Source organism: Varanus komodoensis, unplaced genomic scaffold, assembly GCF_004798865.1.
Source record: "Varanus komodoensis strain SLA01 unplaced genomic scaffold, ASM479886v1 scaffold28, whole genome shotgun sequence".
Classification (NCBI taxonomy): domain Eukaryota; kingdom Metazoa; phylum Chordata; class Lepidosauria; order Squamata; family Varanidae; genus Varanus; species Varanus komodoensis.
The window spans coordinates 4,067,362-4,090,390 of record NW_025335727.1 but is presented as its reverse complement, the minus strand read 5'-3'; the positions used below and the strand labels follow the sequence as shown (position 1 = coordinate 4,090,390).

The window sequence follows — 23,029 nt, the reverse complement described above, 5'->3', positions numbered from 1 at the left end:
TTTGCCTGGTGCTAACCTTTGTCTCATTTCAGCACCACACGAAAACATTTCTTTTCTTGGAATACTTTTAAGAACTGATTTGAAATTTGTTATTTATTCTGATACCTGTTGTCCTGCTTATCTGGTATAATTATGATATTTTATTGTTAACTTTTATTATGATTTCTATATAACTGGTTTTATTGTTGTGTTTTTAGTATTTTATTGTGAGCTGTGTAGAGAATCTTTTTGGATTAATAGGCGGCATACAACTTTAAAGATAGATAGATAGATAGATAGATAGATAGATAGATAGATAGATATTTTAGAAGATGGTGACCAGAGTATCCCTGAAAGGTTAAAGCTGATCACCTTTTCTGCAGTGCTTGCCTGTATGATATAGAAAGAGATTCGCTACACTACATTTCACTACTTACCTCAAAAGTGATATCACAAACTTGAAATGAGCAAAGGTTAATAAAGTTTGGCCAATGTTCACAAAAATTACTACTTGAGTTTCAAAACAGATTTAACTCTTAATCACACATCCTTAAAAGTAGTGCTATAAAAACCATTCTGGGTCTAGAAAATTAAGGATAAGAGAATGAAAACAAAAAAAAATTCTATAAAGAAGAAATTCTTCCTCCTTTCATTGCATTAAAAAGTTCGAAAAATTGATCACATTGATTTCTGTAGCCCCAGTCAATGCATGTTTATTGGAAATAAGTCATAACATACTTTGTCAGACTTCCCTCGTCCTGGGAACAAGCATAAATAAATAGGATGGCATGAACTTAGAAATGAGCGCACAACTCATAAAATTCACTCTGAAACCTGCATTGGAGCAGGGAATTTGGAAATACACTTCATTCCACAAGTGTTTATTCTGTCTCATCTCCTAGGAGATAAAAATCTGAAAGTAAAAAGAATAAAATGCCAATCTTTATGATTCCAGATAGGAATCAGGAAGCAGAAAATATAGCAGAAAATAAACAGAAGAAATTGTGAACCCACAGTATAATACTAGCACAGACAATTAAGCTAACTGAGTAAAGGACAAGTAATGTACATAACCATAAATATAAGGGGCACTGTGAAATAAAGTAGAAAATTTCAGGTGCAAACATATCAATGCACATGATGCTTCGGTACTGAATGCTTATTTAATTTCATGGCTACAAATTGCTTTGCTTTCTAAAGAGTGAGACATTTCTAAAGGTTAACATGCAAAGGGATCAGCCTAAATCAGCCTGGTCCCCTGGGGGCAGTATATACATGTCCCAGCTGAACAGGTAAACGGTAATTTACATGCCTGTCCTGAAGAATGGCAAACTCCTGATATTCGACATTTGTCATGGAAGTATAGCTAAATGCCAATTAGTTTGCTGCTCTTGTTGAATCTAGGTTCTGAAATATGAGCAGTACTTGGATAATCAGTTGGTGAGATTTTTACTCAAGAAGGCACTGACCAATCAGAGGATAGGACACTTCTTCTTTTGGCATCTGAAGTAAGTTTGGATTTCCATTTTAAATTGCATGAAATCTTAGCTTATTCATGTTATGTCTAAGCAGCTATGTGTTACTTATTTTATTTTTAAACACATTTTCAGCAGTTGAAAGTGCCGGGTTCACACGCTGGCATTTTATCTCAGTGTTCAGAAAGATAGCTTTTTGACTGTGTTTTGGACTTGAATCGTTTTGATATTTCAGTGACCAAGGCAAAAGTTTTAGTGCAGAGTAAATTTAAATTGTTGTACTATAGATAATGGAATATTTATAATTAGGTGGGATTACTTAGAGTTTTTAGAGATGCATGATTATCATGCTAAGATGAAGAGTCTACTAAGAAGTAGATAAGTTATATTAAAATCAGATTGCCACCTATCCCAAAGCTGAGTTTGTTGACTTCACTTAGACTCCTGTAGAGTTGTCTCTCTTTCTGTTGGTAGAGTTTCCTTTAACAGTCTGTTAGAATGAGTGAACCAGGATAGCTGATTTTTTCTTTGTGAGTGTTTTAATAACAATTATTTATATACTGTTTCATCTTTTAGATCTGAAATGCACAATAAAAATGTTAGCCAGAGATTTGGTCTGCTTTTGGAGTCCTATTGTCGAGCATGTGGGATGTACCTAAAACATCTGAGCAGGCAAGTGGAAGCTATGGAAAAACTGATTAACCTCACAGACATCCTTAAGCAGGAGAAAAAAGATGAAACACAAAAGGTAAATTTATGTCCTAGGTAATCCATAGAAGAAATAAGCAAACAACATTTTGAGAACTTGATGCACTTTTCAATGCTTTTAATTGGAATACTCTGTCTAAAAGAATTTAGAAAAATATGGCTTTTTATAGTAAAAATTGAAACTACAACTCCTAATTACTATTACATTTATAATCCTGCCTTTTTTCCTCTTTTGAGGAATCCAGGCAGCTAGTCACTAACACTGGTTTCTTTGGCATGTGACTGATGGGATTTATAAATACATGGGTACTGTTCTTCATCAGGTACAGATGAAGTTCCTCGTGGAGCAGATGAGGAGGCCAGACTTCATGGATGCATTGCAGGGCTTCATATCTCCTCTCAATCCTGCTCATCAGCTTGGAACCCTTAGGTATCATCATCTTTCATCTTTCTCAGAATGTATTACATTAAAAATAGGAAAATGCTTTAAATAGTCTGGACAGTAGATTTCTTGCCCTGGAAACAAGTAAGCCAGTGACTTCAGGTCCAGATATCCCAAATAAGTTAGCAGTCACCATTGCTTGATGAGCACTGTTCTATGAATGTGTCTTCTGACTTAAATTAGGTCACAGTGGTGCATTTTTTACTTGAATTTGTATTTGAATCCTATTTAGAGAATGCCCTTTCAAAATGAAATGTGGTGCCATGCCAGTCTGTCTGAGACAGCTTTCCCTAACCTGGACCTCTCCAGATGTGCTAGACTACAACTCCCAGGATTCCTAACAAGCTGTGTATCAGAGAAAACTGATCTAAGGGAGCTGCAGAAATATACAACAGTTATCCATGTCTTGCCTATAATTTGCTTACTGCATTATGTTGTGCTCATGAAGTGCCTGGAAGCGTCAGTTGGTGCTAACTGCAGTAGCTAGACTCCTAACTGGTGCAAGGTATTGGGGCCATGTTACACCTGTCCCGAAAGACCTGTTACTAGTTGCCAGTTGCTTTCTGGACTCAATTCAAGGTGGTTGCCTTAATCTTTAAAACCCAAAACACTTTAGGATCGGTCTAAGGGATTGCTTGTCTCACTATGAATCTATCCAGTTGCTAAGATTTGCAGGAGAGGTCTTTTCTGAGGACAGCATTATCCAAAGAATCTCCTGTCTCCAGCACACAAAAAGGGCTTTGTCCTGTATTGTCTCTAAACTATGGAATTGACTTCTTCAAAAATTACAGGTGACCTCCATTCTCTTGATGTTTAGAAAGGGTTTTAAAGATAGATCTTTGCAATTTAGTCCTTTAAAATGTATAATTTTTCACATTTTACTGTATATATTTTGAATTTTTGTATGCTCTCTTGTTGGGTTTTTGGCAAACAAACTGCATCAGTTTAGAGATGTACTTGTTCAAACAGCAATCTCATCCTTTCAATAGGCTTGAGGAGTGCAGGATTATGTCATCAGCTAAAAGGCCATTATGGCTTAATTGGGAAAACCCTGATATTATGTCTGAGCTGCTGTTCCAGAACAATGAGATCATCTTTAAAAATGGGGATGGTAAGGAAGACTATTTTGTTGTAACTGTGCATGTCTTATTCTTTCTTAAACAACTCTGTTTAAATCATACCTGACCATGACCGCACCTATGGAATGCACTCCCCAGAGAGGTTCGCCTGGCACCGTCGTTATTTGTTTTTCGGAGCCAGGCCAAGACCTTTTTATTTAAAAGTTATTTTAATTGTTAATTGACTTTTTATGGGGTTTTATATTGTACCGCGATGTCTCCAAAAATTTTTAAGGTTAATTGTGTGCATTGTGTTTGTTTTGTAAGCCGCCCCGAGGCTCTTTGCGAATGGGGCGGCATAGAAATGTTTTAAATAAATAAATAAAATGAAAAGATCCGTTGGGCTAAATGGATAAACATAGAAAAACCCAAGTTTTTATAAAACTGTTAAAACTGTATCTGGTTCAAAACACCTGTATTCTTTTGCCTGCATGCAGATTTGCGCCAGGATATGCTCACACTTCAAATAATTCGAATTATGGAGAACATCTGGCAAATTCAAGGCCTTGATCTTAGGCAAGTACTCATAAATTGTGCTAATGTTCCAACTCTGTCTTTTTCTTTATCACTTCTTAATAAAAACTATGTAGATCAGGAGTTTGAAGGAAAATTGAATTGTTTAATACTAGATTGCTCTTCTACAAATATTGTAGATTTTCTTCTGTATTTTTTCATTCAAGTACATTTCAAATTAACTTCTCTAATTCTAGTTACTGAAAACATAAGAACTTCAAAACCAAGTATCATTATAAATTAATGTTCTTGGATGTTTCTAGCATACCCTTGGGCTGGACCCAAAGAAGTAGCATAAGGATTCTCATTGGCATATTTTACATTGAAGAATGGGCTTTATACCTTACCGCAGTGTTTAAATTACTGCTCTTTAAGGAACCCAAGTCCAGTTCTGCCTTTGGTACCTGAACCTAGTTGTACAATTCCTGGAACTATTTTTTTCTGTAGTCCTGAACTTGGAAGCTGTATATCAAAACAATGAGTTTTGAGCAGTTTTCCAGCAGGAAGGCAAAGCTATTATACAGAATGATTTTTTTCCAGTAGCCGTATTTATGTCTTAAAGCATGCACAGTTCATTTAAAGGCAAAAACCCTTCTATTTTTCTTCTAGGATGTTGCCTTATGGCTGTTTATCTATCGGTGACTGTGTGGGGCTCATTGAGGTGGTGAGAAATTCACACACAATCATGCAGATCCAGTGCAAAGGTGGCCTTAAAGGTGCGCTGCAGTTCAACAGCCATACATTACATCAGTGGCTCAAAGACAAGAACAAGGGGGAAATGTGAGTTAAATTTTCATCCCCTCCACTTTATATTTTAATTCTCTGATTTCCTTCCTTGACGAAAGTTGGAATTTTATGTTCCTCCTTGTTAAACTGCAATAACTTAATAACTATTTACACATTATGGCCATAATCCAAAGATCTATAACTTATTTGTTCTCAGTAGGGAATGTTCAAATGTTCATTGGAACATCAGGCCCTCAGCACAAACAGCTTTTGGAATCTCTCCAGTTTCTGAACTAACTTGCTTTGCAACATGAGATTACGCTAAGTTCCTTGAATAAATTCTGAGTCCCAGCGGACGACTGGATCTAGTCACTTATTATTCTAGGTTGTAGCTGAAGTGTTCATTTAAAATACTTAGGGTGATGCAGTCTTGTACTTTATGCTAAACCCGCTTATAAATCTCATGGAAGCTAGTTTCCTTTCTTCCATGGAAGTGTGGTCTAGATGTGCGATGTTGAAATGTAGCTGGTACGTGCCCCATGATTTTCCAACTTCCTCAAGTAGCTAGAAGTTCCAAGGGTAGCGACTTCAGTTTCACTGTGAGAAGCAAGCACTGGAGACTCCCAGTAACTCCAGATTGTACTATAAAGTTGAGCATCATGAGGAAGCAGACAGAAATGATGTTCTGTGAAGTAGCACCAACTCCCCTAAAAGCTGCTGTTGGACCCTTCCTTGCTAGCCAGCAGTGAAGCTCAGGCTTCTGCCAACTGCCATGGAAGATGTGGGTTGGATGTATCCAGTGGTTCATATTCACCAGACATTTAGGGTGTAGATAAAAGGTAGAAATGTTACTCTGTACAAAATGTGGTGCCTCAGTTGCTGATACGCTCTAGCTGAGTTTTACATATAACACCTCTTTTAAAACAATTGTAGTTTGAACCTCCTATTCTGCTTCTGGGCACTGTTCAAAGTTTTGACATTACTGTTTAATTCTCTGGAGAATATGAGTCCCAATTGTCTTAGGGGGAAATACCTCCTGTGCAAGGCCCTTGGCATTTAAGATCTGTTAATGAGTTTATGCTGAAAATTCCATTGTATGCAGAGGAGGATAGAAGGGGGACCTTTCCTTCCCATTCTGTCTGTAGAATGCAATTCTTCAAGAGATTAATATGGCTCCATCTTTGTTTCCCTTTCAAAGGCAGGCATTTTCCCCTTTTGTTCTACCACTGGCAGCTGATTTGTAAAATCCTCTCTTTATGTTTGCTGTATAAACTTAGGTGGCATATATTATTTTAACCTGAAAAGCACGTCAGTATATTTTAATCAAAAATTACTCTTAAAATATGTAAAATAAAAATGAACAAAGTATCTTCTTTGTCCAGAAGACTCTTACAAGATAAATGAGCCTCCTTGTGGGTTCAGCTCATTTGTCAGAAGTCCTAATAAAGCATGCAATTATTAAACATGCTTTCCCTGTTTCTAATAGGTATGATCCAGCTATTGATTTGTTTACACGCTCTTGTGCTGGCTATTGCGTAGCAACTTTCATATTGGGAATTGGAGATCGTCATAATAGCAATATCATGGTGAAAGATGATGGGCAGGTAAAAATACTTAAGATGCTTTCAATTTCTACATACACTTTTGTACAACGCAATTATTTTCAGACTTCCTACCTTCAGAAAATACTTTCTGCATCTGTTTGTCAGCTGAGGAACCGTGAAGCATCCACATCAGTACCCCTGTGCATGCTCATACTGGTCACTGGCCACTGTGTCCTAATTGCAACCACCTGTATAAAGTGAGAGCAGTCCTTAGAAGGCATGCAGTACGTATGCAGTCCTCTACATTGCAGTAGGAAATAGTGGAGGGCAAGCTGTGTTAAATACCAAAACAGCCTAGGGTTCCCTGGAACAGTTTGATGGCCGAGGCATCAGTGATTGATGGTATTGCATATGATCAATTGGATTTAAATGTCAGAGTAAATGTGTAAGCAACAGTTTTCTATCCTCTTGTCTTTTTTAATTTAACAACATCTAAAAAATGTATTTCTCTTAAAGCTGTTTCACATTGATTTTGGGCACTTCTTGGATCACAAAAAGAAGAAATTTGGCTACAAACGAGAGCGAGTGCCATTTGTCTTGACACAAGATTTCTTGATAGTAATTAGTAAAGGAGCTCAAGAATGTACTAAAACGAGGGAATTTGAAAGGTGAGCCATGTTGCAATTGAAATGTTAATTTTATGAGCAATTATTACACCATTAATCCAAAATAGAATTTTAATTAGATGCTGGGGATTAGGAAAAGGAAAGAAATGTCCTTTAGATGTGGAAATGGCATTTGGCTTAACACTAAGCTTCCTTGAATGAAGCATTTCTGCATGTAAATATCAAAAAGTAATGGCAAGGATGGCTCATGATTTTCAGTTATAGTAAGTTTTTAGGGCCTAATTTTGTGACAACACCTTGCTTCTGAGGTGGTTATAAAGAACTTCTAGAAACCATGGTCAGACAAAACACCCATAAACAGTCTGATGCATGTGCACATGTGGACTTTTGACCCCCTCCCCCTCCACACACACACACACACAGAATAGCTCTTCCCTTAATTGGAAAGCAGTAGAGAGCAAGCATTTAATAAGCCATGATTGTGTGTTGCTGGAAGGACAGATTGGCGTGTTAAGCCTGCCTCTTTTCTCCCACACGGATATTGCGCCTTCAGGTTTACGTAATCTAAGCCCCAACTTACGAAGCTCTGGATGAATCACACTTTCAAAATTTCAGAAGACTTATTTTAGTCTTAATACTGAAGTCTAATAAGATGTATTTTTAACCCTGCCATCACCCCACATCTCAGATCAGTATATGCAACTTATCCTTTGCATCTCAAAAGTGGTGAAACTAGAAGGTGATTTACTTTGCTGCAAGTCCTTGACATGGTGCCTGACCAAAGCTATTGAAGGTGTGTCTTGGAACAAGGAGCTTGCAGCTGGTAAAACATGGAGACAGGTTAAACCACAGGAAGCAGTAGTTAACTCATTGATGCAGTCAGCTCATGGCTCCTTAAAGTTGTCTTGACCGATGTGCACAATATGTATCCTTCAAACCCATTGTCAACAAGTAGCCTTTCTGGAGGCATAGTTTAAGAAGTCAGGCCCCTTGAATATTATTTGCCACTCCTTTGTGGCCCCAGACTAGTATTGGGAGTCCCCCTGCCAGAATCAAAACACCTTAAAGAGTTTGTATGTTTGTCCGTGGAGACTCTTACAGTATCAGGATTTCCCACATTTCTTTTTTTGAGAGGTATTTTTTATATAACTGGCAATGTTGGTTTTCAATGTACAGAATTGTACAAAATGTTTTCCCCCCGTTTGGGAATTGCTTCCCTGAATGGTATGTAACAAAAAATGTTGATAGCACAATGGCCTTTTCCATTAGTATTTCAGCTACTAATCTTTCTGTTCAATTGATCCTCAAAAGCTTTGTTTTAGTAGTTCTGGTCGGACCTGGTTTGAAAAATTATTCTTCTTTTCTTTCAAGGTTCCAAGAAATGTGTTACAAGGCTTACCTAGCAATTCGACAGCATGCCAATCTTTTCATAAACCTCTTCTCCATGATGCTTGGTTCTGGGATGCCAGAGCTACAGTCCTTTGATGACATTGCATATATCCGCAAGACTCTTGCACTGGACAAAACTGAGCAGGAAGCACTTGAGTATTTCATGAAACAGATGAATGATGCGCATCATGGGGGATGGACAACAAAAATGGACTGGATCTTCCACACAATCAAGCAGCATGCCTTGAACTGAGAGAAAAGTGAAGATGGTGAAAAACTGATAGCCCATTTGTGGGTGTTCAACTGCACTGTTGACTGTCAGCAGTAAGGAATTTGTGGCATCATAATTGCACAAACCAAAAACAGCATTTGAACTTGCAGCAAGATAAAACACTATTTAAATACATAAAACAGGGTTTTGGAACACTACAAACTGCATTTCAAAATTAATTTTCCTATCTGTACAGTCATGTTATGCCTTAAGTCCAGAAGCATAAACTTTGGAGGTTTGTTTATCTTAGTTTGTTTAATTAGGAAATCTGTGCCAGCATTGAACTCAGCCTTTCACACAGTCCAGTTGGCCTGGTGAAAACTGGGTGCATGTGAATAGCAAAAGATTGAGCAGGAGGACAGCTTAGCAATATTGTTAATTGCCCCTGGGAGGTTTTCTCTCGGATGAACTTGATGCAGTAGGTTATAGGAGAAGGTGCCTTTATAACATCAGATAATTGATGGAAATATGAATAGCAATCTTTCTCAATTTTTGACTGACCATCAAGTTCAAACAAGTCATTAGGAATATAGCTTAGGAATCTGCTGGACAGTATTAGTAGGGTTAAAATGTACCTCCCCCACACCTCAAAAGTCTGGCTAATGGGGAGGATTGGGTTTAGTGCAGCACTATGTTTTTCTAACCGAAACCTCAAAGCAATTTTTCATGCATGCTTTCCAGAGCCTAGAAGGTGAGTTATTAGAATTAAAGATTATTTTTATAAAGGTTATTTATATAACAGAAACTATTAATATATAATATTTCTTCGCATTGATTTGTCCAATTTTCTGTCATGTTAATACTGCAGACCACTTCTCTGTTTAACAGCCTGTTTGTGTAAGCCACTAGGTTGATGTAGTGACCTGTAGGGTTAGGTTTAAAGGTCCCTGTACAGTTTAGGGTATGGCTTGTCTGTGTGTGCTGAGACCTGACTCTAGAGCCAATGCAGATACAGGTGCAGCTGCCCCAAAGGTCCTGTGTGGCACAGTGTCCCTACATCAAGAGGCTTGCTTGGCTCTGACAGGGATCAATCAACTTCCAAGGTCAAGTTGGGCAGAGCTGTATAAATGAGCCCCGCTTTCATGTTTAGGACACTTAACTGTAGCAGCGTGAACTTCTGCTCCTGCAGTGGTCCTCTAGGATTAAGCTGCTGTCCGCAGTCCTAATTAATTTGCTCAAAAGGGGGTTGAACTGAAATCAGTGCGATGTGCTTCCACATAAACATGCTTTATGATCAGCACATCCAACTGCATAATCTATAACAAGGGTTCTCAAACTCTTGTTGATAGTGAGCTTAACTCAAACAGCAAACACTAACTGAACTTCACATGCTAAGAAAAAGCAAAGATGGACTTGGCAGGCAGATAAAGGGAAACACAAAGACTTTTGACTGACTTTCTGTTCTTCCAGTGAGGAACACCAGGAAGTTACAGCTTTCTTGTAAAACAAAGGGAGCTCTTTGATTGGGTTTCAGTACTGCTGAATAACACGAAGTTGGGATTGGAAAATGAGAAGGGGAGTGCCTGAGTCCTCCACTTCCTGACCCACTGGTGGCACATACAAACCACAGCAGTTGTTGCTGGAGCTTGTGCTTCCATTGGTAACTGCTTGTATCTCCATAGGATGATTTACCTGTGGAGCTATAAGTGTTATGTTAAATTGTAATAAATATTTCCATTTCCAAAAGTGTATTATAGTGGAATGATGACCTTTAGGACTTCCTCTAGAAGAATCTCAGGCAATTTTCCCTAAATGACATTCTGGGTGTCCTGTTCATCTTTGACTGCTACCCACTTCTGTTTTGGTCCTCTTTATTGGAGTGTTACAGAGCAATAGCTTAGTAACAGTAACCAATGAATAAGAAGGTATGTTTTCAGTATGATCACTAAATAGTCCTTTGCACTGCAAAATGCACAATAATTCCTAGCATGCAGAGCTAACCAATCAATATTTTATAGCTCTGTGTGTGTGTGTGTGCGTGTGCGCGTGTGCGTGTCCACATGCACACACACACACGTATCCATGTATCTTTATCCTCAACATGTTACTGGCACGTAGCAGAACTGCTAGTGGAACTTAGTCCAAAACAAAGCTTTTATTACACCCTATTTTTTTGAGCCCAGGATAGATAAGATGCCATTTCTTCCACATTAATGTTGGCTTACTTGGCTCAGTGGATTTGAAAATGTTCCAGGAATCTGGATGATTGAGTGCACTTGCTTTTTTTTTCTGTCCCTCAAATCCTAGGTATTACTGTTGAGTGCAATACCAATTTGAATATAATTTGTTGACACTAGGTATTAGAGGGTAACACTATAAATAAATTTGTATAGACTGTAAATGGGTGAGAGGCTGCATTTCTTGAGCAGGCTACATTTTGAGTATACAGTCTGTTATTGCATAATTTAAATTTATTTTCATGGATACAAAATAGCTGTTGCATAGGTAAAATGACTTAACCTCAAACAGCTGAGGTGAAAATAACCAAATACTAGTACCGGTGTAATTACTGGCATATGGATTTGTAGAGTGGAACCCTAAGGCAAAAGTGGTAAAAATACTTCTTTGGTCATTTTGGAGCAGTTCTTTGGCATTTAGATCCCTTTCTTGAGATTTATATATCTTTGCTCTGCATTTGTGGCCTGAACCCAAAGAATGGGTGGCACAGGCTCTATGCCTTTCATTTGCATTTCCCAAAAATCATTCTTGTATGCTGCATGGTGAAGCAAGTTTAAAACTAAGCAGATGTTGAAAAGTGATTTTTAATATGCATTGTCAAAGTTAAGGTGGAAAGTGAAGTTCTTCCTATGCATGCTGGCTATAAGGCTGCCATTAGCAGACTTGTGCAAGCTCTAAGATGCTGTTCACTACTAAAATGAGATACCTTAAAAGGATCTTGCTGTTATTAGCCATGGTAAAACTAATGTCCGGACACATTTTTATATGAATCTGTTTTATGCCAAGTCAGATCATTAGTTCATCTACCTCTATATTGTCTATACAGGGACCCAGCCCTATTTGGATACTCCAGGGATTGTCCAGTACCTTTGACATACAACTTAGGTGCTCTGTCACTGACCTATACCCCTTCCTGATTAGAACCCATCTTGAACTAATCCTGAAATTCTAATTCTTTTACCACTGAAATTACCAGTGGCTTTAGGAAGTAATACTTAAGTTGTTCCAGTTCTCCCATGCTTAAAATGTCAGTGCGAAATCTTGAATGGCCTGTGATCTCCTTTCTGACCAGTGTGCATTCTGTTAGGAAGGGCAGATGAAGAAAAGGTTCCACATTTCAAAGCTATGAAATTTTAAACTGAAAAAGTGCATAATGTCTGCTGAAGACTGAAAACTATTTCAAGACTTGTCAGAAATGACAACTATGTAGTTCTTTGATCTGAGGTGATGGGAAACACAAGTGCTTAGAATGAGTATATGGCAAAGTGCTGCTCAGTTGTTAAAACTTAAGATCCCATTGACATTTCTGAGATAGTTCCCAGGTATGCAGACAGATTTAGTGGCACAGATATTCAAGATCACTGACTCAGTAAGCAGAAAGACAAATACGTGTGCTTTAAATCCCTTGTCAACAAGTAGCCTTTCTGGAGGCCTATTCCAAGAAGTGAGGGTCCTTGAATGTTGTTTGTCACTCCTTCACAGCCCCAAACTAGTATTGGGAATCCCATTACCAGATCCCCCCTTCCATTAACATGACTTGCCAGCAAGTTCTGTAGCCATGGATATCAATGTTGACACATCTCAGCTCTGGAATGTCAACTAGACAGACAGTTGGTATATAAAGCTCAAGTACTTTCTGGTAAATTGGTGAAAATTGGATAAAAATGCATCATTTGGGAAAGGATCATGTTAGGCTTATTTTTAATGTGAAATTCTTTATAGTATGAAAACTTTACTGTTGCTAATGCTTGCTTTTTATACCTTAGGATATGCACTTTCAGTTTCTGAGCGCTCTATTTTCTCCTGTTTAAAGACTATGCAGGGTGCAGACCTGGGTGGGACTCCTCCAAGGGTAAAAAAACAAGGAATAAAACTACTGTTTTGATAAAAATCAATGTAAGAAACTTTAAAGGATAGAATCATAAGAGGTTATTGTTCTGCTTTTAATGTCTTTTCAAATTTCCCAGTGCTAGATTTACATTCAAAAGATAAAGAATCACACGGTAAAGAAAAATCAGAAATTGTTTGTTCTCTCCTGTTGAAAAATTACTGAATTGGACCAGCCAATTTTAATACATGGCAAGTCCAAATCAAGTAAAACACTACTTCAGATTGCCCCTATTAGGTATGATCCTCATTTCTGCTTCGCTTATTTCACAAATGAGTGGATGGAAACGGGAAGCAAATGTTAGAAAACAGGCAATGATGTTAAATTTACTAAAATAATCTGAATCTTGCCATTGTTCAACAACAATTTTTTGGAAAACTATAGGAGCACATCCATGGCTCATCATACCACAAGACATACTTGACCACTTGGTCAAGGCAGATGGCAAGGAGGCTGCTCACCAGCATAGATCAACTCTCAATTTATATGTTTAAATTCCAAGGCAGTTATAACTACACTCAGTATAAAAAAAAACAATCTGTGAAAAGAAAATTACTAATACAATCTTAAAAGGACCAGGATATTTGAAGGACCAGTGCCTCCTACTTGAATTTCTCTGTTGATTTCAGCCATCTTCAGAGATCCTACTCTGCATTCCTGCCAAGAGGGAGACAGTTAAAAGGGATGTGGAGCAGAGTCTTTTTGATGGAGGCACCCCGACTTTAGAATTCACTCCTGGGAGGTTGTATAATCCCTTCTCTGATGTCTTTTAGGCACAGTCAGAACAGCTATTTTGCCAAGCTTTTAGTGTAGCTTAATCTTTACTTTTGTGGATTGTTCTGTTGTTTTACCCTGGCTTGTTTTTAATGCTCCCAGCTTTTTAAAATTTGATTATATAACTTTCATTGTGGTAAGTGTACAAATGTTTTTATGAAGAGCAAACAATAGCAAAAATTACCTTGGCTGTCTTTTGAAATCTGAAAAAGGTATTTCAAGAAGGCAAATGACCTCTGGAGCAGGACTGTTTTGCCCGTTTTCACGTATACAAAGCATTATGAGGTACATTTCTTGTGGGGCAGGGATTCCATAACTAGGTTTGAATTCCACTGCCTAAACACCCTACATCTTGTGGCCACCTGATGAAGCACTCCATGGTAGGGAAACTCGCAGAATGAATTCCTTGAATGAACCTAATGAATGGGGAGGTAAGCAGGCAAATGTATACCTTCAGGTAACAATGTAGCACAACTTTTAGGGTTTTAAATATGCAATTCCTGCAAGTTTGGACAGAAAATGGTTCTTTTCTCTGCCTAAAGGTACATAGGATTATGCCTTTAAAAGATTTAAAGCCAGGACCTTGAACTGTAACTGGAAACCAACTAGTAGGCAGTGCAGGTCTTCTAATAGGCATCCACATTAGTTCAGAGGGGCATTGGCGAACTTTGTTCACTTACTTTTCTAGGAGGCATCCACATAATGTCATCGTTTAATCATCTTCATCCTGGAATGTTCCTGTGGCTATTTCTCCTTTTTAATTCGGAAAATTGATGTTAATTTTTGCATGCATAGATGTCTTTAGCATTACTAATCAGTTTATCTGAAAGGGTGATAAACTGAGCAATCTATTAATGAAGCTATCTCAACTCATGTTTATTATAATCCTTGTGGTGAGTATTTTAAGCCCCATATTTGTTTTTTTTATCAATCCTTTAATTATTACTAAATTGTTTTCCTACTAGATTTGTTTTCAATGAAAGCAAGAGACATAGCTGTAATACCTTAATGCTAAGCTGTTTTTATGATGGTTTTATACTGCTATTAAACAACAATACAGTATTGCCAATTTTAAAACAGGATTTTAAAAACTTTCCAGTCTCTGCAAGCTTGGCAATGTTCAGAAAAGCGGGGGCAGAATATTAAACATTAACATTATAGCATTATGTTTTAATGCCCTACTTCTTAATGTTTTAAAAACACAGCCTAAAAAGTATTTTACAGAACTAAAAGTCCCAGAGTCAATCTTTGCAGTGGGTGCTATTTTATAATGAATGGCTACTGAACTTCCAATGACTCCATCTGTGATTATTAAGTCCAACTTCTAATGTGAACTAAACAATGCATAGATAAAGTGCAATGCACTTTAGAAAGAAAATTGCAGTGCTTGTAGTTTACAATGAAAGAACCCTGACCAAGTTACATTAGAAACCAAGCATCTGAGACGAGCCATAAAAATTGGATGACTTTACCTTACAAATTTTGAGGTGACAGTATATGTCCTAGAATCAGGTTAAGTGTTGCAGTAAAGATAGTTCATGGTGGAGTGGGGTTTAGTTCCTGGATCTCCTTGAGTCCTAATCCAGCACTCTTTAACCATTGTACCATACCACCTTACCTAGATTCTGTCAACACCCCTATTTATGAATATCTAAAAACAAGATTTGTGTGCAAACTATCTGTAAGTAGTGATATCAGAGAAATCCACAACTCATTCAGATGACGTTGGTATTCTATTAATTTGACCCATGGATCCTTCAGGTAACCAGCATCTTCCAAGTTGCATGGATTCTGCAGTCCTGCAGTCTATTTCTTTTTGCTTTTCAGAACTGTATGCAAATTTAGGCATTCAAAAGTTATTGGGAAATAGGTGAATATATATTTTTAACATTCCCTTTCCCAAAGTTGTATACAGCTCAATATTTCTTTGGCCTTTGCTGTGTAGCATAAGAAAAATATGCAAAATATTTTGTAGCAGCAAAAGTTACATAAATTATGGTACTTGTTTTTATATACTTTTCCAAAGGTGGAAAATTCCAATTTCATCAATGAGTGGACACCTGAACAGAAGACAGCTGACAATCCAGAAAACACACAGAGAACAGATTAGGCAAAATCTCAATTCGTAACTTTATTTTTTGTTAAACAGTTGAAAAGTCTTACAGCACAGTAAGAGCAATTTATTCTGTTGTAATTGTTTATGGACTGAAACTTTCTATGTCAGTTGAGCTACACACTGTACTATAATTTAAATCTTACTGCAGTTTAAAAACTTTGGAAAACCATTTTTTTAAATAAACCCTATCACTTAGGAGTTTACAATTGAAGACTCATAGTTCAAAACATAATGCCCAAATTGTGGAGAAAACAATAAGGCCAGTTTTTAGGATTATTGGATCATAAAGCAGTGAATTAGAAGGCTTCTGGGGCCAAAAATATTGAGGATTACTGTTGTAAGATGCCCCTTCATATTCAGACCAGCAAGTGTCCCCTGGAATGTTTTAAAAAGTTAAAAACAATATTCATGCCAGTGCTTCCAGACAAAAAGCTCCTAGTGCTCCAACTTTTCTGCTTAACAGATTTTCTATAGCAAGAAAAAAAATGTCGGAAAACTCAGCGGAAAATTCATTTGGATCCCATGTAAAATATTATGAATGAAGCAGAGCAAGGGCACAATAAACTTTGCAATCACCATTATTCTCAAACTGATAATCATGAAATAAGTAACTTGAGATAGTGGGAGAAAATATTAGAAAAACATTTCCATCTCCATCTGAAGTAAAGAACACAGGTAAAGTGAGCAGAAGCTCATGTTAAATGTTTACATAGGAATTGAGCATATTCCTTACTGGCAAATATAAATGCAGGAGCTGTTCTGAGGTAGAATCCAAAGAGAGCAGAATCTAATGTGCTTTTTATGCTCCTAACACCAATTTCCATCTGTAAGTGGTGGCACACAAAGTGACTGAAACACTCATTTTTGGAACAGGGTTGGTCGGGACACAAAGGAGATGTGTCCAACCTATTCAAACCACAGACAAGTGTTTCCACTCATTTTGGGACTTCTACTGGGAAATGTCAAATCCCAATTGCACAAGTGGTAGGCCTTGCTTGTGCAATGGAATAATTGGTACCCTTTGCTTGCATAACAAAATCTGTGGGGTGCATAAGGGAATTGGCAGGGGCATAAGCACCCCATTGGGTTCTGTCCAGAGTTTGGGAATTCAGCATATTATCTAGTTAATAAATAAAAAAAGGCTGTTAATTAAATCTTTTAAGTTGTCTTTGTTTTTAGTTCCAAGTTAGCAAACTGTCAGAACATCCTAAATTAAATCCTGAAGAAATTCTGTGGAATATCTTAATTTCAAAATTTGAGTAGATCAGAATGCTGAAATGTATTTCCAGTACTCCCTGCAAAAGCTGTTTCTTTAAAATGAAACAGTAATAAAGTATTAAAACATGTCACTGTTTCAGTGACATATGCATCTTTTGGGTTTGTACAAAGAACCACACATTTAAAAATTCTTAAAAGTTAATCATGAAGTGCTGTTGAATCTGGGTTAATAGCATCCCTTAAATTAACAGAAATGATAGTTGGTAGTGTATGTCTTCCAGATTATTGTCAAAACATGTTGCTTCAAACCTGGAATTTTACGTGCGGTTTAGATGGCATTGCCTTTCATTTATGCCCCCCTTTGTTAACTCAAGCATCTTTCTTACCCGCTAAGATCAATTATTTAAGCAAAGATAGCACTAGGGGCCCTTGATTGGTAGCACCAACAGCTATCCAACTAGAAATACCCTAGTCAACTTTGGAGGAAAATTTGGGGGGGGGGGGCAGTCATTTTGAATGACTGAATTCATTATCTTTAACCATCATTTGTTCTAGCAAAGGTGTATTCATACATGGAAGATCACTGCAATGAACAGTTTCTCACTCATTCTTTTCCTATTTTAAATGGTTAGTTTAAATGATAGTCACCCTAACTTACCATTTTAAAAATGCCCAATTTCAAACAGATGGATACGCTGCACAGTGTATGAAAGCAGCTCTTCCCCTGCTTGACAGTGCACTCCATTGTTTCCTTGGTTGTGAATGTGACCTGTCCAAAGTGTTTGTTGCAATTCACAACAAACACTTTGCGTCTCCTTGTCCTCCTCATTCTGTGTCCCGTCAGCAGGATGCATAGATTCCTCTATTCCTTACTGAGCAGGAAATAATGCAATGATTGACCCTTACCCATGAAAGTATTGTCAAAACTGTTTTTTATGTTAACTAGGTAATGATAAAGATTCTGTTTATATTATATATCCTTTTCTACAGATAAAATTGTATGCGTGGAGATAGCAACAATTTGAAAATAGCAAAATACACGTGTTAGAACTGATGCTATAAGTCTGCGGTACAGTGACTTAATAGGTACACCTGTTCACCCCTTTTGCCACGCTGCTTCAATGCCAGGCAAAAGTTAGCCTCCTTTGTACCTATTGTAGTTGAATTGACCTGTGTGAATAGTCTTTTTATCAAATATTGCCATGCTGTATTACATACTGCATATTTTAAAAATATACACTTTTCTGTCTTGAACACCTTGGGAATATGAATGTATATAGTTAAACAGTAAACTTTAATATGCTTGGTAAAAATCCCAGGTTCTGGAGTCTGTGCTTTCTCTTCCCTACTGTAATACTTAAGCCACTGTGGACACTTTGAGTGGGGGGGCCATAGAATTCTTTGGAGTCCAGTTCTGAAGTGTTGTGTTCTCAGAGCTGGGACTCAGAAGGCTGCCCCCCCCCCCACCTCTCCTTGGTTGCAATTAGGGCTTGTTGGGGGGAGGGGGGACAAGAGGCATGCATGTGAAACTCTTCCACACATCTGCAGGGAGGACAATAGGATCGCATCCTTAAATATTTTAACACATTCACCTTTATAATCTGAACCAGGCCATTGTTTCTTCTAACCTAGTATCCTGAACTCTGGCAGGAGCTCTCCAGGGACTTTCATGTTTTTCCAGATCCTCTACCTGATGTTTTCACTGGAGATGCAAACCCAGGACATCATACATGCAAACCATGTGCTCTATCACAAGGCCATGCTTCCTCTCTGTGTGTGAGAAAACTTGGGCCAAATGCTCAGGACGTAAGTACACTGACGGAGCGAAGAGTAGATTCAAGGAAAAACCACTGCCAAACCACTATTGGCTTCCTTTTTCATAAGGATGTAAAATTACTTATATTTGATGTAAGTGAAAGTTGTCTTGAAGGTTCCAGTTGGGCCAAAAGACAACATATAAATTAAAAAGTGCATGTTTCTGAAACTGGGTGCAGCTTGAAAACACACAACCATTCGAAGAAACTTCGAAGTTGTAAAAACTGCACAAAGAATGGCTTCCTAGTTCTACCAGTGCCTTTCTGCTGTCAGCCCAATTTTGCACTGTGGATCCTTCAGTGAGTTGATGATAATGCTTGAACGTGGATGCTAGTTTTAGCCTAACTTGTAGATCTGCAGATTCTCACCTCTAAATGGCATGGGAATCAAAATGCCTAACAGTTGGATGCAAACAGACAACATGCACAATATCTTTTTTTTTCCTTTTCCTTTTTGCAAGCAGGGGCAGTATACTAGTATGGGAAGGCTCAGGGCCATCTTAACGCATGGGCCTGATGGGCGCTTGCCCGTGGGCCCCATACCAATCTGTGTATCTTAACCCTTGGAAAACTGGAAAACTTCCAAAATCAACAGTCGTTGTAGTTGTCGTAGGGGCCCCAGTACACTCCTTTGCCCGGGGCCCATAATGCTGTTAAGAGGGCCCTGGGAAGGCTGGGAGTTGGTTTGTTGTTTTTCCAGGTAGACCAATTCGGGTAAGGGTGTCTTGCCTTTTTCCATGAAGTCAAATGAGTTGTTGAGATCACTTGAGATCAGTGAGAGGCATGCACTGCTTAACTAAAGGTACTCATCCATTTTCCTTAATGGGGCAAATAGCAGCTTCAGAAGGGAAGCAACACCCTAACCAAGCCACTAGAGCAGGGAGTCTTCCTTGCATCACCATCTCAACCAGGTGATGTGGATGTGGGACAGCTGCTTTTTACACTGATTTAAGAATCCAAAGATCTGTTCACAGATCTTCATTGCCCCAACAAGTCTGGCCTAAATTACCTGCCTGTAAGAGTCATCAGTGATATTTTTCAAAACTTTCCTTGTAATAAGAAGGATGGGTCTTTTTTCTCTTTTCGTTTTCTGTTTAAAATGTGCATACCTTAACAAAGAGTTTGGTTGCTCAGTTTCTCCACTGACTGGACTAACCAAATAACTAATCCTTTACATGCTGGATGTTCAATAATTCTAAAATTAAAATACAAGCACAAAGTTTGGAGGGAATAATCTGAATTTTAAATGCTGTTCCAGTGCTGAGAGATCTTGGATGGTACAGGAGAGCTGTAAAGAAAAGCAGCATATATAAGTACTTAAAGCAGCTAATATCTTAACACAGAAAGATTATGGCAGGAAAACTAGTCAATAACTACGAGGCACATCCAGGTATCGAAAGGGCAATTCTCTCATCAACTGCCCTGCTGGAAGAGAGATGGGGGAGTGCCACACTGTTGATTCTTCTGTACCTCTCAGTGGCTTTCAATACCATTGACCATGGTATCCTTCTAGCTGGGCCAGCAGTAGGTGGCACTGCATTGGACTGGTTCTGCTCCAACGTGTCTGGCCAATTCCAGAAGGTTGTGCTGGGGGATTGTTGTTCTGTGTAATGGGGTACCGCCAGGTTTTCTTTTACCCTTTGTGCTATTTAACATCTACATGAAATTGCTGGGGGAGGTTATCCAGAGGTATGGGCTGAGGTACCACCAATACGTGGGTGATTCTCAGCTCTCAGAGTTGTCACCTGAGGCACAAGCAAACTCAGTGGAATGCAACACCTCTTATCAGCATCAGCTGATATACCAACTACAACCCTGTCTGGGCAGAGAGAGCTGAACTACAGTTTATCCAGGTGCTGGTAACCTCTCATTTGGATTAAGGCAATACACTGTATGTGGGGCTGCCTTTGAAAACGGTCAAGAAACTGATCCTTGTTGGTGGCATCCCTGTTGTGGAATGAGCTGCCTAAAGAAATCCACCTGGCCTTGTATTCTTTTCAGTGCCTGGTAAAGACCTTTTGTTTCTCCCAAAAAGTTAACTTGTTAACCCTGTTTTTATCTTCCTTATTGTTCTGTACCACTGCTATACCTCTGTGCTAATTCAATTGCAATTGCTAATATGATTTTGTTGTTTTAAATTAATTTTTGTGTGTGTACCTTTTAAAAAGATAATTTTGCTGTATTTTGTTTTTTAAATAAACTACTCTTGCAGTTAACTTACTATGTCAAATTAGTGATTAGTATCTATCATAGCAATTAGTATCTATTGATAATTGCCTCTGAAGATGCAAGCTTTCTATAGCTATCTTGACTACAAATCTTGAGTGTTGCCTTCCCCATTAATTTACCCCATTCCTTTTCCTTCTCACAGTGGTGAATTCCACAAATTAATCATACATTGTCCAAAGAAGCGCTTTATTTTGCCTGGTGTGAATTTGCTGCCAGTCGACTTCAGTGAGTGATCTCAAGTTCTATTGGGAGGGGACTTACCTCTTACGAATAATTTTATAAACCACTGCCATGTCCCCTAACTCATCACTTGGGACACTATTCGGGGAAGTGTCCTGATCTGGAGTGTACTTGAAATTTCTACCTGAAGAACGTAATTAAGGCTTTAAGGCTGGGACTCCTCAAGCCCCCATGCAAGTCAACCATGTATTTGGGTAGGTAATGCCCACTTACAGAAAGACAGACCAACATTCGCTCTTTCTCACTAAAGCACCATAGTGCAAAAGGGAGCACCCTGGTGCCCTCCTGATTTTGGGGGTTAAAAGCCACATAAACCTTAACCGTTGGCCATGCAAGGTGGGGCTTATGGGAGTCATAATCACAAATACCCAGAGGGAACCATGATGCAGCCCTCCTGCCATATTCCACAGGGGCACCTCTTCACCATTTATTCATTATATTGATATCCCACCCTTTTCCCTCCAAGGAACCCAAGGTGGCTCACACAGTCCCTCTGCTCCTCCTCTTAATTTTATCCTCACAACAAGCCTGTGGGGTAGGATAGGTTGAGAGTCAGAGACTGGCCCAAAGGCATCTAGTGGGCTTCATGGCTGAGGGCAGAACTAGAACCCAGATCTCCCGAGTCCCAACCAGCACTTCACACTGCTTCTCAGTCTTTCAAACTCGGACAACTAAAAAGGGTATTTGCATAAGGCTGACAGGCTTTACCGAAGGGCTTTTTGTCACAAGGCTGTAACACAATTGCTAGAGTTAAAGGGGTAATATCTCTGCCGCTACCTTGTTAGAAATCTGGATTCTACTTCTGTGATGATTTCCCTGTTTGTAAAAGCTGGCCTTGGATTAAAGGGAAAAAGAGGACTGCAGCTTAGAAACAGCAGTCTGCAGAACAATTTGCACACAGCAGCCTTCATCTTTTATGACAGAGACACAAACTTAAGTTGTGCAGAATAAAAAATCCTCTTTGCTGATATTGTCCTATCTAGCATGTGAGAGAAATCTCAAATACCCAGCTCCAACTCCTGAACTGGGAATTTGCAATCCAACCCCTCCCCTTAGTGCTTGGGGGTGGATGGATCCACCTGGCTGCTTCTGCGAGGTCAGAATGCGACCTCAGGGAGGAGGGAACAGTGTTCTGCTGGGCAGAGAGGGCAGGATATGAGCGTCCTTCCCTCCTCTTCCAATATACTCCCCAACATATGCTGTCTAGCAAAAGTGAAGTGCAAGAGGACAAAGAGGTGAAGATTGCTTCTACCGCTCCTCTGACCCTGCAGAAGGTGAGCATAATCCCACAAATTCAGAGCTCACACCCATTGTCACAGGCTTGTGTACCAATTAAAAAAAATCCAACATGCTTTGCAACTATTAACACGATTGCTTCCTTTCCTAGGCCTGGGAGCAGTGAGGAGTCAGTTCTGCATGAGCAGTGTTCTACCCATCTCCTTGGAAGGTCCAGAAGAGGTCCTTGCCAAGACCCCTAGGGAAACGGGAACCAGGCTCTATATTCTTGGATGCCAAGTGAGGACCAACCAGAAGTTCCTAAGACCTTTTGTCTCTTGTCAATGGCACTGTAGGCACTGTATCTTTTGTAATCTGCAAAGCTCTTCTGGGTTGAAGCGTTCTGTGCAGCTTTCTCCTTCTGCACAGAATCTACTTCCCTCAGAGCTAGGCTCCCACTCATTCTATTTTGGTGCAATCCCATGCACAATTAGACCAAAACAAAGGAAAAGAACAAAAAAGTCCTTCGGTGCCCTGCATTCCACAGCCGAAACATGCACAGGATT

General features: G+C 38.8%; 1 protein-coding gene across 1 annotated transcript in view; it reads left to right on the top strand.

The window, feature by feature from the left end:
• Positions 1-18,283, top strand: part of PIK3CA (phosphatidylinositol-4,5-bisphosphate 3-kinase catalytic subunit alpha) — a 60,081-nt gene extending 41,798 nt beyond the window's left edge. The window contains exons 14-22 of the mRNA XM_044434654.1: positions 1,384-1,487; positions 2,031-2,202; positions 2,486-2,592; positions 3,594-3,715; positions 4,160-4,238; positions 4,845-5,015; positions 6,448-6,565; positions 7,022-7,173; positions 8,503-18,283. Coding sequence (XP_044290589.1) covers positions 1,384-1,487; positions 2,031-2,202; positions 2,486-2,592; positions 3,594-3,715; positions 4,160-4,238; positions 4,845-5,015; positions 6,448-6,565; positions 7,022-7,173; positions 8,503-8,773 — 1,296 coding nt within the window. The 3' untranslated portion in view covers positions 8,774-18,283. The remainder of the gene's footprint in view (positions 1-1,383; positions 1,488-2,030; positions 2,203-2,485; positions 2,593-3,593; positions 3,716-4,159; positions 4,239-4,844; positions 5,016-6,447; positions 6,566-7,021; positions 7,174-8,502) is intronic.
• Positions 18,284-23,029: the final 4,746 nt, after the last annotated feature.